The sequence below is a fragment of the Hemitrygon akajei genome, chromosome 4, assembly GCF_048418815.1.
Source record: "Hemitrygon akajei chromosome 4, sHemAka1.3, whole genome shotgun sequence".
In the NCBI taxonomy this organism is placed as follows: Eukaryota; Metazoa; Chordata; class Chondrichthyes; order Myliobatiformes; family Dasyatidae; genus Hemitrygon; species Hemitrygon akajei.
The window spans coordinates 155,571,138-155,585,893 of NC_133127.1; the positions used below are offsets into that span (position 1 = coordinate 155,571,138).

General features: G+C 41.8%; 1 protein-coding gene across 1 annotated transcript in view; it reads right to left on the bottom strand.

The window, feature by feature from the left end:
* The window catches only part of cryl1 (crystallin, lambda 1), an 81,127-nt gene that overhangs the window by 11,970 nt on the left and 54,401 nt on the right, over positions 1 to 14,756 (bottom strand). The window contains exon 5 of the mRNA XM_073043696.1: positions 12,034 to 12,228. Within this exon, the coding sequence (XP_072899797.1) occupies positions 12,034 to 12,228 (195 nt within the window). The remainder of the gene's footprint in view (positions 1 to 12,033; positions 12,229 to 14,756) is intronic.

Sequence of the window (14,756 nt, forward strand, 5' to 3'; positions counted from 1 at the left end):
TCCAACAACCAGTTTCAGCAAGCTTTGGTAAAATTCCACACATCTGTTGTCTTCTTCATTTCAGACATAATAACACACAGAACTTAAGTTTAAGAACTTACGCAATACAATATTAACCATCAACAATTCAAGGCTTGCACAACACCCGTTTAGGTAATTTTTTAACTATAACCAATCAGTTGAATTAAGAACATAACCTAACATTATTAGAAAAACATTCCTGGATTAAGTTACTAGTGCAAGATTGTGAGCAACAAATAATTAACTAATGATATTAGAACAAGTGAGATCATCATGCCTCTGTGGCAAAGTAGATATAAAGCTACAATACCCCCATTTTCAACAATCATTTACCCTGAATTTAAAGAAGGGAAAAACATTTTCCACAGGTCTTGCTGGTCTTATTTGCTCAAGTAAATTTGAATTTCCCCATGGGGATGAATAAAGTATCTATCTATCTATCTATCTAAGTACCACATTTTTAATTGATCTTTGAAATGCAGTGTTTTTAATACCAAAGGATACTGATATTTAAAAAATGATTACATGTTAATAGATAATTTAACGGCAAACTCTCAAGTGAGTTAACTGCTGAAAATAAAAAAAAACAAAAAATGCTGGAAATACTCAATGTATGAGGCAGTATTTGTGCAAAGAGAAAAGCAAGGCCACAGCAATCATGGGAATAAGTTGCAGAAATCCTCGTGTCAAATGGGATAATCGGGACCTTTGAGATGATAATTCAAAGAAACAGAGAAAAGTCTGGTTTTTCTAACAGAAGAGAAAACCTGAGCCAGTGATGGGGAGTTAGAGTAGAGGTGTCCAGTTTTGCCAAGACAGAAATGAGCTGCCTGAGGTTAAAAGATTACCTTGAAATAAACAGTGCTAAATCAAATCGGTGAGGATTGTGCTGGGCAGTCCACAGTGCCACTACACTACCGGCGCCAACATTGCATGGCCACAGCTCGCTAAGCTTAACTGCATGTCTTTGGAACATGGGGAGGGCAGGAAAACCTCCTTACAGGCAGCGGTGGGAATTGAATCCTGGTTGGTAAAAGCTGGCGCTATAAAGCAATATGCTAACTGCAACTCCACCCTGCCACCCTGGTGTGGTTAGATAATTCAGTTCAAGTTTAAAAGATTGATGTGCCCAGGCAAAAGACGAAGAGCTTGGCTGCATTACAATGGTGCAGGAGGCCACAGACAGACAGGTCAGTGTGGGAGTGGGATGAGGAATTAAACAGCCCCTGTGGAATTAATACAGGTATTTCACAAATTAGTCAGCCAATTTGTGCTCAATTTCTCCAAAACAGAGCTAAATCACATCGTGGAGATTAATCCATCTCCTGCAGGACATGCAAAACCTGGTCCTTCATCTCCTCCTTTCCCACCATCCAGGGATCCAAACAGTTGCCCGAGGTTAGGGCAAGATCTAGATCAATTGGGAAAGTAATCTAAGGAATATCAGATGGAATTTAACTAGGACAATTATAAAGTGATACATTTTGGGGAAGTAATCTAGTGCAGGACATTCAGGAAATAACAAGGTCCTGAAAGCGTTGTAGAACAGAGTCACCTTGAGATACAAATGCCTAATTTCCCAAAAGTGCTGGCATGGGTAAACTAGGTGAAGGTGGTTTATGGCTCACTTGCCTTCATTGGATGGGGGCACTGAGTACAAGAGCTGAGATGTCATGTTACAGTGGTACAAGATGCCCGTGAGATTGCACTTGGATTATGGTGGGTGAGGGATAACTTTAGAAAGGCCTATAAAGTCATGAGGAGATAGACAAGATGCTTTGTCAATCTTTTTCCAAAGTCAGGAAGCAAATCTAAACCCAGAAGCCATAGGCTTAATGTGATGGAATAGATGTTTAAAGGGGCCCAAATGGTGGGTGTATGGAAATCCATTTTCTGAGAAACCTTTTCTCTACTTTTTACAAAGTCTTCACATCCTTCCTGTAATGGAGCAATGAGGCAGCAAGAATTGCACACAATACTCAGCCTCACCAAAGTTTTATATATTTGCAACATGATCTCCTTATTCCTATATGCAATACCCCAACCACTGAAAGTAAGCCACATGCCTTCTTTACCACGTTTACTTTCATATCACTTTCAGTGAGCTATGGACTTTGATCCTAAGATCCCTCTGCACATCAACAATGCCAAGGGTCCTGCCATTAACTATATACTTTCCCCTTGCGTTTGAACTCACAAAGTACAGCACCTCATAGCTGCTTTGATTAAGTTCCATCTGCTATTTCTACGCCCTTATGGTATATGTAACTAATCTGCATCCTTCTGAATCTTTTGAAAGCCCTCTACATTGTCCGCAGCACCACCAATCTTTGCATCATCTGCAAACTTAGTTACGCACTTAATTACATTTTCATCTAAGTCATTTATACATACGGTATCACAAGTTACAGGGATCCGTGCACCATCTCTGCAGAACACCACTGGTCAGAGATCTCCAGCCAGCATAACATCCTTCCACCACTACAACTGGCTCCACGGGGCAAGCTACCAAAACAGCATGGATGCCATGCATCTTAATCTTCTGGATGAGTCTACCACAAGAGAGCGTGTCAAATGCCTCACTAAAATTTACATAGACAACATCCACAGCTCTAACACGAGGAAATCTGCAGATGCTGGAAATTCAAGCAACACACACAAAATGCTGGTGGAACGCAGCAGGCCAGGCAGCATCTATAGGGAGAAGTACTGTCGACTTTTCGGGCCGAGACCCTTCAACAGGACTAACTGAAAGAAAAGATAGTAAGAGGTTTGAAAGTAGGAGGGGGAGGGTGAAATCTGAAATGACACACCTCTACCTTTGTCATCGCTCTTCATCAGCTCCTTGAAAAACTCAAACTAAGTTAGTAACACAATTTGCCCCATGTAAACAAGAGAAAATCTGCAGATACTGGAAATCTGAGCAACACACACAAAATGCTGGAGGAACTCAGCAGGCCAGGCAGCATCTATGGGAAAAAAGTACAGTTAACGTTTTGGGCCAAAACCCTCCAACAGGATTTGGCCCAAAACATTTTCTCCAGTTGCCTGTTGCCCCACATAAAGCTATGCTGACCGTCTCTGGTCAGGTCAAGTTTTTTTTCCAAATGCATACAAATCCTGTCCTTGCAAGTGTTCTCCAATAGATTTCCTACCACTGATGTAAGGTTCACCAGCCTACAATTTTCTGGATTATGCCCATTTCCCTTCTTGAAAATAATACTGGCTACTCTCAAAGATTGAGAGTGTGTAGAAGTATACATGCGGAGCTGTGCCTTTATTTTAATTGATGTCATTTGTGATGTGCTGTGACAAAATAGGAATACAAATTACAGTTGAATTTTGTGTGCACCAGTGATGAGCCCACTGTTGCTTGTGATAATATATAAATGATTTAGCTGAAAAAATAGGCAGGCTGAGCAGTAAATTTGTAGAAAACACAGAAATAGCAGAGTTGTGCACAGTGAGGAAAGTTGTTAAACAATTCAGAATATAGACAAGCTGTAAATATGAACAGAAAAATGACAGGTTGAGTTTATTCCACTTAAGTAAGAAGTGTTGCACTTTTGTACAGCAAATGCAAGAGGAAAGTATACAGTAAATGGCTGGATGCTTAGGAGTGCTGACAGAGAAGTGAAAATCTGTAGCTCCTGAAAGTGCCAACACAAGTAGATAAGCTGGTAAATACTTGCCTTGATTAGTTGGGGCAATTCATGTAAAAGTCAGAAGTCATGTTGCAGCTGTATGAAAATTTAGTTAGGCCTCATCTGGAGTATTGCATGCAGTTCCGGTCACCACATTAAAGGAATGATGTGGAGGCTTTGGAGAGGAGGCAGAAAATGTTCACCAGGTTATGTACACAACGCTGGAAGAATTCAGCAGGCCAGGCAGCATCCGTGAGAAAAGAGTAGCCAACGTTTCGGGCCGAGACCCTTGATGAAGGGTGGGGCAAATGTGGATGGGCAAGGGAAGACCTGACAACAGTATATATGAAATCATGAGAGGTACAGATAGAAGAGACTCAGAGCTTTACCCCCTGCACCCCGCCCCCCCCCCTATACCCAGAGTGCAAATGTCAAATACTAGAGGGCACAGCTTTAAGACAAAAGGAACAATGTTTTAAGGAGAGATGTACTTGACACATTTTTGTTTCATAAACACAGAGCGGTAGGTCTCTGGAACATACTGCCAGGGGAAGTGGTGGATGCAGATACAAGGGCAATGTTTAATAGTTATGTAGACAGAGATGAACAGGGAAGGAATGGAAGAATGTAATTCATGACTAAGCAGGTGCGCAGTTTAAATTGGCATCGTGGTCAGAACAGACATTGTAGATTAAAAATCCTGTTCCTGCGTTCAGTGCTCCCTTATCCTGGAATCCGAGGAGAGCAAAATCTTAAATTTATCTTTAACCAGTTCAGAAGGATTTTGAGACAATGATTAATTTGAAAAAAAAAGACAGCAAACAACTCAGCTAGATGTAGACTTTGGTCAGTACTAAATCTCTAATTTAGAGACTGTTTTGATGACCTTTAGCATTCCCCTCTTCAGTTGGCATTGCAAACTTATCCCTGCATAAATGTACAAAAATGTGCATGTTAAAATCCAAACATTTTGGCACATATTAACAGCACAGACCAAATCAAAATTCCAACTCAACTTCAGGGTGCATTAAGCCTGCCTTAGTTTGAAGTGGCTGCAAGTTTGGATTGATTTTTTTTAAGACCGAGGCTTAGAAACCAATTCCACAGGAAAGTGAGCACATTTTGTTATTTGCAGAGGGTCAGCATCACCTAATCAATTGCCAATCTGTAATGTAAGCCACAAAATGCTGGAGGAACTCAGCAGGATGCAAGCATTGGATTTCTGTTGGATTCAGTGGCCCCCATTACAATTGTATCAACCCTCCCCACCCTCTCCTTAATAGTTACTTTTGTATCCTTTCAATCCCTTCCAAGGAAATTTAGTTGGCTGCACCAAGCTGTTTGCAATGTCAACATCAACCCAATACATCTCAAAAGCCAACTATTTTTTCCACAGTTAACTGCTACTTGAACCTGAACCTCGACCTCAAACAATCTTAAACACTCATCCTCAATGTTTCCAAAAATTGTTTTTGCACTTTTGAAAAATTTAACTATTTAATATACATATATACTTACTGTAATTTATCTATTTTTTCTATATTTATCATGTATTGCATTGTAATGCTGCCACTATGTTAACAAATTTCACTGCATATGCTGGTGATATCAAACCCAATTCTGATTCATCAGGCAAGTTTTCCAACCTATTCACCTAATTTCTGTTACATATAATTTAAAACTACAGTATTCCCAACATGGTATATTCATACTGGTGTTTAAATTCCTTTGTGGATTTGCCCCAATTTTTGTAACAATCACCACAATCCTTTGCACTGAAAATCAAGTTATGAAAGTGCCACAGTGATATTTAATTCAAGAGCACGAATTCCACTTGTGTTTCAGGATCAAAATCCCAAAGGTGTACTTCATGAGATGTCACCTTAATACTAAGTTCTTGAATGCAAGTGGCTTACATTAAAGATTCCAAAAACACACAGATAATTATCTACCTTTAAGAAAAATAATTTATTGGGGTCAAATGTGGCAGACAATTTAAGCATGTACAGTAAATGGAATAAATGGTTTGTTTTAAATATATTAGTTGAATGATGAATATTAACCAGCAGATTAGTAAAACTTTGATAGTTCACCTGATTGTAGAAGAGCGAAGTTCTTTTTGTGAGTAATTTACTTCAGGTTGTCTGATCAGAAAATTGAATAATTATAGGCTGTCAAATACTTAGAGCACCTTGTTCTGTATGTCACCCCAAACACTGAAATGGTAAAATGTGCATTGCACTTGTGAATTTCTCAGATTAATTCACTATGTGTGGCATGTTGTCAATGACACTAAATCTCTAAATATTACAATTGACCCAGGGATTTAACAAGATTACACTCTACCATTGATGGCACTTGGTTTTCTAGGCCGCATCGAGAGCATCGGACACAATAGGTGACCCCAGCAGATTTGCAGGTGAAGTGTTGCCTCACCTGGAAGGATTGTTTGAGACCCTGAATGGAGATTAGGGAGGGGGGGTCAGGTTTAGCACTTTGGCCACTTGCAGGGATGTGCCGGGAAGGAGATTAGTGGGGAGTAACGAATGAACAAGGGAATCACGGAGGGTGTAATCCCTGTGAAAAGCGGGGGGGGGGGGGGGGGGGAGGGGGGGGAGGGGTAGGTAAAGACAGGTTTGGAGATGGCGGAAGCTGCAGAGAACGCTGTGTCAGATGTAGAAGGTCATGGGTTGGTAGACAAGGACAAGAGAAACTTTATCACTGTTAAGGCCGGTGGGGTGGGGGGTAGATCAGGTGAGAGCAGACGTCGGGGAAATGGAGGAGATGTGGGTGAGATAAGTATGAATACTCAAGGAAGGGATACCCTGTTCTTTGAAAAAGGGAGGACATCTCTTATGTCTCAAAAAGGAAAGCATCCTGGGATCAGATGTGGTGCAGCCGAAGGAACTGAGAAAAGGGAAGATAATTTTTACAGGAGACGGGGAGAGGTAAACATGGGAATCAAAAGGTTTCTAAAACATGTTTGTCTCCAGAGATTGAGAAAGAGGGTGGGGTCAGAAATGGACCAAGTGAATTTAAATTTGTATGCGTCTGTTAGAATAAAAGGTAAAGATAACAAGAGTAGTGAATCTTGGTTTTCAAAAAGGTATTGAAGCCCTTTTTAAGAAATAGAGATAGGCAATTAGGTGCTTATGGAGCACAAGAAAAGCAAGAGAACACTTAAAGAAATCAAGAAGCTAAAAGAAGGCATGAAGTTGCCCCAGCAGACAAGGTGAAGGAGAATCCCAAGGGTTTCTACAGATATGTTAAGAGCAAAAGGATTGTAAGGGGCAAAATTGGTCCCCTGGAAGACCAGAATGGTAATTCACGTGTGGAGCTGAAACAGCTGAGGGAGATTTGAAGTGCATTTGTGGCATCTGTATTTAATCGGGACAGTCTATAGAAGGAGGCAAAGTGGCATCAACATGGACCCTTGTACAGATTACAGAGGAGGTGTTTGCTACCATGAGGCAAATCAGTGTGGATAAATCTTGAATTAATGACTATTTTATACTATGTAGTGACAATACAGGTTTACAAACGCATTAAACTTAAATAGAATCAGAACAGTATAGCATGGAAACGGGCCATTTCACCTCACCTTCTCCATAGCAACCCTGATGCATATCAACACTAATCCAATTTACCCACATTTTGTCTGTATCTCTTGTGCCTTTCTGTCCAAGTACCTATCCAACGTACATCAGCCTCCTCAACTTCGTCTAGCAGCTCATTTCAAACATTCACACCTTATGTCAAACATTCATGCTGCAGAGCTCCTTTGAATTTTTCCCTCTTTGTTAACAGGCTACACAAGATAAAATACTGAAGGAGTTGCAGATCCTCACTTCAAGATGAAGTGCTTCTATAGAAGCAAGAATCAATTCAACAACCTCATGTTCTTACTTGGAATCTACAACCGCTTTCAGGACAGAAAAGCAGCATCTTTTCCCCTTATTGGCCCTGATTTTTCAGTGCAGTTTTCTACCTGCACCCCACTTCCATGAAACTTTGGCTAGTTAGATGGAGCAGCCACTTAATGGGGTCAAAATGTACTGGTCCTGATGTGTCCCAATTAACCAGAATCCACTGTACAGGATTTATGGCTAATTAATGAAATCCAAAATTAGAGAAATACCTGTTAAAAACTGAAAACACTTGAAAAGTTCAGCATGTCCAACATCTGGCAATCAGTTTTCACATTCATGGTGGGAAAGGGGAGAAAAAGTGCATCAAGCTATTGACAAGTGTTTTTTTTAAAAAAAGAGGCAAAGGTAGTTATGAGACCAGCAAATCTGGAATGACATGGTATGAAAATGGAAGAGTTTAAAAAGGAATGCAACCAAAGGAATTTCTCCTTCATATTTAGGAACTAAATAAAAAAATCAATATTTGTGTTTGAGAAATACGGTGCTCAACAAATACGGAGGCATCTCATCAAACCACAGCTAGAAACAACGCAGAGGAGTATTCCTCTAAATTCCGTAATCTGTGCCCTTTTGCCAAGTTTGTACTGTGTTCACGAAAGAAGCTTTAGAATTTTCAATGCAGTTGAAAAGTGCCATTATGAATAGTTGTAAACAATGGACAGACATTAGTTGAAACTCAAGGTAGACATGATTCCTGGCACCATCAGGGTTCTGGATTGGTTTAAGTGATTGCAAGGGACATTTGTTTCAATTTTCTGGAGGCTTCATCCATGACTGGTGAACACCGAATGTGACCACCAGCACTCCCTCCCAAAAAAAACTCCAAAGGTAATTGCCAAACAATCTATTTACAGACTTGTTTTACTTGCATTTTTGGGAACACATTTGAAGGTATTATTAAGCCATTATAAGGGGACTAGCATATCTAAAACAGCGTGATTTTAAAAGGGTGATATTTTCACTAAATTTAGATTTCTGAAGCAATGGCAAAAAAATTGTAGATGAGTGCGTTGAACAACTGGATTCGTGATTCTTAGAAATATTGGGGTACAACATGTAGGTAGGTTAAAGGATTGGTTAGTATTACATCATTACAATGTCTTTGGGATCCTGTCTATATGCCACAGATTTTTGGAAGTTCTCTTACTGTCACTCTTACTTAGAAGTCCTTGTGCAGAACACCCTGAAGGTTAAGTTGCAGGTAGAGCCGGTGGTGAGGAAGGCAAATGCAATGTTAGCATTCATTTCAAGAGGTCTAGAATACAAGAACAAGGATGTGATGCTGAGGGTTAATAAGGCACTGGTGAGGCCCCACCTTGAGTATTTGGGCTCCTCATCTAAGAAAAGATGTGCTGGCATTGGAGAAGATTCAGTGGAGGTTCACAAGGATGATTTTGGGAATAAAAGGGTTATCATATGAGGAACATTTGATGGCTCTGGGTCTGTACTTACTGGAATTTAGAAGGATGGTGGGGGGGGGGGGGATCTCATTGAAGCCTCTCGAATGTTGAAAAGCCTAGACAGAGTAGGTGTGAAAAAGATGTTTCCCATGGTGGGAGAGTCTAGGACAAGAAGGCACAGCCTCAGGATAGAGGGGCACCCTTTCAAAACAGAGATGTAGAAAAATTTATTTAACCTATGGGTGGTGAATTTGTGGAATTTGTTGCCACAGGCAGCTGTAGAGGCCAGGTCATTGGGTGGTATCTAAGGCAGAGATTGATAGGGTCTTGACTGGACACGGCACCAAAGGTTATGGGGAGAAGGCCGGGAACTGGGGTTTAGGAGGAGATTAAAAAAAGGATCAGCCATGATTGAATGGTGGAGCAGACTCGATGGGCCAGTTGGCCTAATTCTGCTCCTATGTCTTATGGTATAAAACTGCAGAGACATTGGGATAATTGCACTCTATGTTCAGTGGTCAGTTTATAAGGCATGTTCTGTCCCTAATAAAGTGGCCACTGAGTGCATGTTCATGGTCTTCTGCTCTGTAGCCCATACACTTCAGGATTCGATGTGTTGGGCATTCAGAGATTCTCTTCTGCACACTACTGTTGAAACACGTGGTAATTTGAGTTACCTTCTTGTCGGCTTGAACCAGTCTGGCCAATCTCCTCTGTTCTCTCATGAACAAGGTATTTTCACCCACAGAACTGCCGTGCAACAAAGTTTTTATTTGTTTCTCACACCATTCTCTGTAAACTCCAGAGACTGTTGTGTATGAAAATCCAGAGATCTGCTTTTTCTGAGATATTCAAACCACACTGTCTGGCACCAACAATCATTCCATTGTCAAGGTCACTTAGATCACATCTCTTCTGCATGTTGATTTTTGATCTGAACAACAACTGAATCTCTTGACCATGGCTGCAAGCTTTAATGTATTAAGTTGCTGCCACATGACTGGCTGATTAGATATTGGATTAACGAGCAGATGTATGGATGTACCTAATATAAAGTGGTCATTGAGTGTATGTTGCAATGAGATGTCATATGTTCCTGCTAATATGTTATCCTCCAGTATTTGAATCTACACTTTGCTTTGATCCTGGCATACTTTGAGCTTTAACACAGAGTTCTTCTGAATTCATTGATGAGAGGCATTGATTGTGTGGATAGTCAGAGGCCTTTTTCCCAGGGCTGAAATGGCAAACACGAGAGGGCACAGTTTTAAGGTGCTTGGAAGTAGGTACAGGGGAGATGTCAGGGGTAGTGTTTTTTTTTAAAAAAAAAAGCAGAAAGTGGTGAGTGCATGGAATGGGCTGCCAGCGACGGTGGTGCAGGTGGATACAATAAAGTCTATTAAGAGGCTCCTGGATAGGTACATTGAGCTTAGGAAGATAGAGGGCTATGGGTAACCCTAGGTAATTTCTAAAGTACATACATGTTCAGCACAGCTTTGTGAGTCAAAGAGCCTGAATTGCTCTGTAGGTTTTTCTGTGTTCTAAGAGAGATGATGTTAAGAGTCAAGGGGAACATTCTGCTTCATTCCATATTCTATACATGTTCAGTGATCTGTACTAACATATCCCAGACGTGCTCAGTTCTCTGCTCATTCTGTTTTATGGCAAAGGGCTAAACTTCATGGGTCCTTTTTTCCAATATCCTGTCAAGTCGGAGGACTTAGTACATTTAAGTTGCGGCTAAGAAATAAACTTTTTTAAAAAAAAATCTTGACTCAATATTTTTTAGAAGAGCAATAATCCACTTTTACAGTTCTACAAAACCAGAGGGTTTTACTCATTACAAAGCTTCATAAATACAGGGAGGGGAAATCTGAACTTTTTCAGGGAGCACAAGAGGGATGACTTCTACAAAAGTAGAAAAGCAACATCCGTGATTCAGAACCATCTCCAAAAACTGAAGTAAACTGTGTGTATGATAGTCAGTTTCCTATAACTCTGAGGTGACAGGTAATGATGTAGTACATCAATCATGCACATGTTCACATTACTGCAATAGCTACCTTACACGAATTTCTATGGTACAAGGCAAAGACCAGAGGACAAGCAAAGGCAACTTGAAGGATTGGAATGAATCAGAATAATTTAAGGAAAACAGCATCAAAATGAAGATTGTTTCAAAACTTTAAATTAAACAAGAGCAAAGCATTAATTTGCTTTTGTTGTTTTTGAAATCCATCACAAGTACTTTTTGATTCCTGGCAATGTTCAATACCACACAACTCTCAGAGAATACACGTTCTGAGAAACAGTCTCTGGTACATTAATGCCATATCACTAAATGATGAATGCACAAGATCCTATGGCTCTGGTTTTCCTTTATTAATTGATAAGATTCTCCTTTATCCACTTTAGGACAAACGTTGGTTTTCAGGAAATTGTAAGAGATGGAGGGTTATGGGCTGAGTGCGGGTCAGTGGGACTAGGTGAGAGTAAGCGTTCGGCACAGACTAGGAGGGCCGAGGTGGCCTGTTTCCGTGCTGTAATTGTTATATGGTTATGTGGAAATCACCCTTCTTGTACTCAATGTGGCATCAAGGCATTTCAGAATCAGGTTTAATACCACTGGCATATGTCATGAAATCTGTTGTTTTCTACGTAAATTGCAATATATTGTGATCTATGGTTTTTATTAATAAAAGTATATATAAAAAATAAGCAGTGCAAAAGAGGAAGTGTTCATGGGTTCATTGTCCATTCAGAAACCTGATGACAGAGGAGGAAGAAGCCGTTTCTGAAATGTTCAGTGTGTATCTTCATGCCCCTGTACCACCTCAATGGTAGCAATGAGAAGTGAGCATGTCCATGTTCTTTTTGTAAACATCAATACTTAAATCCTAATATGTTTATAGTTTTATAGTTCCAAATCACATACAGAGTAGGATTTTCACCTATATTTCTAACAGTTTACCAAATACCCAATTAACTCATTACAACTACCAAAAATACAAACGTCGTCAAATACATAGATATACATACCTTAACAAGTCTCCATGACTCTCCCATAATAGCATATTGAATTCGATTTAAAGCAAATCCACCAATTTCTTTGGTCAACTTGACTGGCAACTGGCCAATATCTTTCATGAGGACGTACGTTTGTTCCAGAACAGAAGGATGTGTTTCAGGATGAGGAACTAGTTCAACCAGAGGTACATAGTAGGCTGGATTCACCTAAAAACAGTAAGTTTCTTCTCTCAATTTCCTTAAAGCAATTTTGTAACATTGCGAACTACTATGGTAACAAGTAAAACTTAAGTTAGTATCATAAAACAGTCATTATGCAGTGACAATACAGGTTTACAAACACATTAAACTTAAATAGAATCAGAACAGTATAGCATGGAAATGGGCCATTTCACCTCACCTTCTCCATAGCAACCCTGATGCATATCAACACTAATCCAATTTACCTTACATTCTGTCAGTATCTCTTGTGCCTTTCTGTCCAATCACCTATCCAACTTACATCAGCCTCCTCAATCTCGTCTAGCGGCTCATTTCAAATACTGTTGGCCCTCCTTATCCGTGGGGGATTGGTTCTGAGACCCCCTGCGAAAACCAAAAACCGCGGATGCTCAAGCCCCTTATTTAACCCGAATCAGTCCAGTGGTCTTTAGGACCCAGCGGAACCCCGGACTTTATTTAACATGTTTAGAGCGGTGGACATTAGGACCCGGCGTAGTTCTGAATCTGTGGTGTTTCTGTTCACGAACATAATCACGATTGCGATTGAAAATAAGGTGGAAGTAATAAAGCGATTGGAAAGAGGTGAAACGCCATCGGTCACTGGAAAAGCGTTAGGCTACAGTCGGTCAACGATTGGAACAATTTTAATGGAGCATGCGAAAGGCCCTGCCCCGATGAAAGCTACAATTATCATTAAGCAAAGCAGTGGTTTAATTATTGAAACGGGTATGTTTGTTAAGTGTTTTATATGCATAGAAAGGTAAAATATGTACTATATACTAAGAAAAACGTTTGACTAACTGACGCTAAATAATACCGGATGTACCTGTTTTGACTTCAAATCCGACTTAAAGACGGACTCAGGAACGGAACTCATTCATAATCCGGGGACTGCATGTACTTTTAAGTTATTTCTAGATTACTTATAATACCTAATACAATGTAAATGCTATGTAAATAGTTGTTATACTGTATTGTTTAGGGAATAATAGCAAGAAAAAAGTCTGTACATGCTCAAACAACGAGTGCTGGAGAGAGAACTTCTGGGTTTTCCCGATCTGCGGTTGGTTGAATCCGCGCATGCGGAATCTGCGGATAAGGAGGGCCTGTGGCGACCCACTTTCTGCGCAGGCGAACTGGCTCACAAATAGCTAGCACGCGGGGAGAGACTTTGGTAATGCACCTCTGACGTCATTTCTGCCTGGAGAGGGCGGGCACTAGGGATTAAATGCCAGCGCCGCGAAGTTTGAATAAACTAGTCTCGAAACGACTTACCGACTGCGTGTCGTTATTTCAGCGCTGTGTGTAGCACATCGCTACATTAATGACCCCGATGGTCCAAACGGATTTGAACCAAAGATGACCAACTCTTCATCTGTTCACGCAGTTTCACTAAAACTGCCGACTTTCTGGATGCTGCGACCACGCGTGTGGTTTAGCCAAGCAGAAGCCCAGTTCCAGATTCGGCAGATATCTTCTGATTCCACACGTTACTATCATGTGGTGAGCGCCCTTGACCAGGAGACGGCCACCCAGGTTGCGGATTTCATACAGTCGCCCCCGGAAGAAGGCAAATATGAAGCATTCAAAGCGCTGCTCATTGGGACCTTTGGCCTCTCACGGCGTGAGCAGAGTGCCCGCCTGCTTCACCTGGACGGTTTGGGAGACAGGCTGCCGTCAGCATTGATGAACGAGATGCTGGCCCTGGCTGACGGACACAAGCCCTGCCTCATGTTCGAGCAAGCGTACCTAGAGCGACTGCCCGAGGACATACATCTGCTGCTGGCCGACGCAGATTTCAGCGACCCCCAGAAGGTGGCGACCCGGGCAGACGTGCTGTGGAAAGCCAAGAGGGAGGGAGAGTGTGGCGTCTGTCGGTCAGATTGCCAGGTCCAACAGCAGACCAGACCAGGCCCGGCAGGGGGGCGCACACAACACAGAGGCAGGAGTGAGGAGGACAGTGAGTGAACAGTAGAGTTTCTACCACCAGCAGTGGTGCACAGAAGCCCGCTGTTGTCACCCGCCCTGCAAGGGCCAGGGCCAGCTGCCGCTAATGGCTATGGTGGCTGGCACAGCCTCTTGTACGTCTGGGACAAACAGTCGGGACGCCACTTCTTGGTCGACACCGGAGCGGAAATCAGCGTCTTGCCCCCAACGGGGTACGACACCCGCAACAGGAAGCCAGGACCCACCGAGGGCTGCAAACGGCAGCACGATACGGACCTACGGCACCTGCACAGTGCAGCTGCAGATTGGCGCCAGCCGGTTCACGTGGGACTTCACACTGGCCGCCGTGGCCCAACCACTCCTGGGGGTGGACTTCTTGCGAGCTCACAGCCTGCTGGTCAACTTGCAAGGGAAAAGACTGGTACATGCCGAGACTTACCAGACGTTCTTCCTGGGTGAATAGACAATAGGTGCAGAAGTAGACCATTCGGCCCTTCGAGCCTGCACTGCCATTCTGAGATCATGGCTGATCATCTACTATCAATACCCGGTTCCTGCCTTGTCCC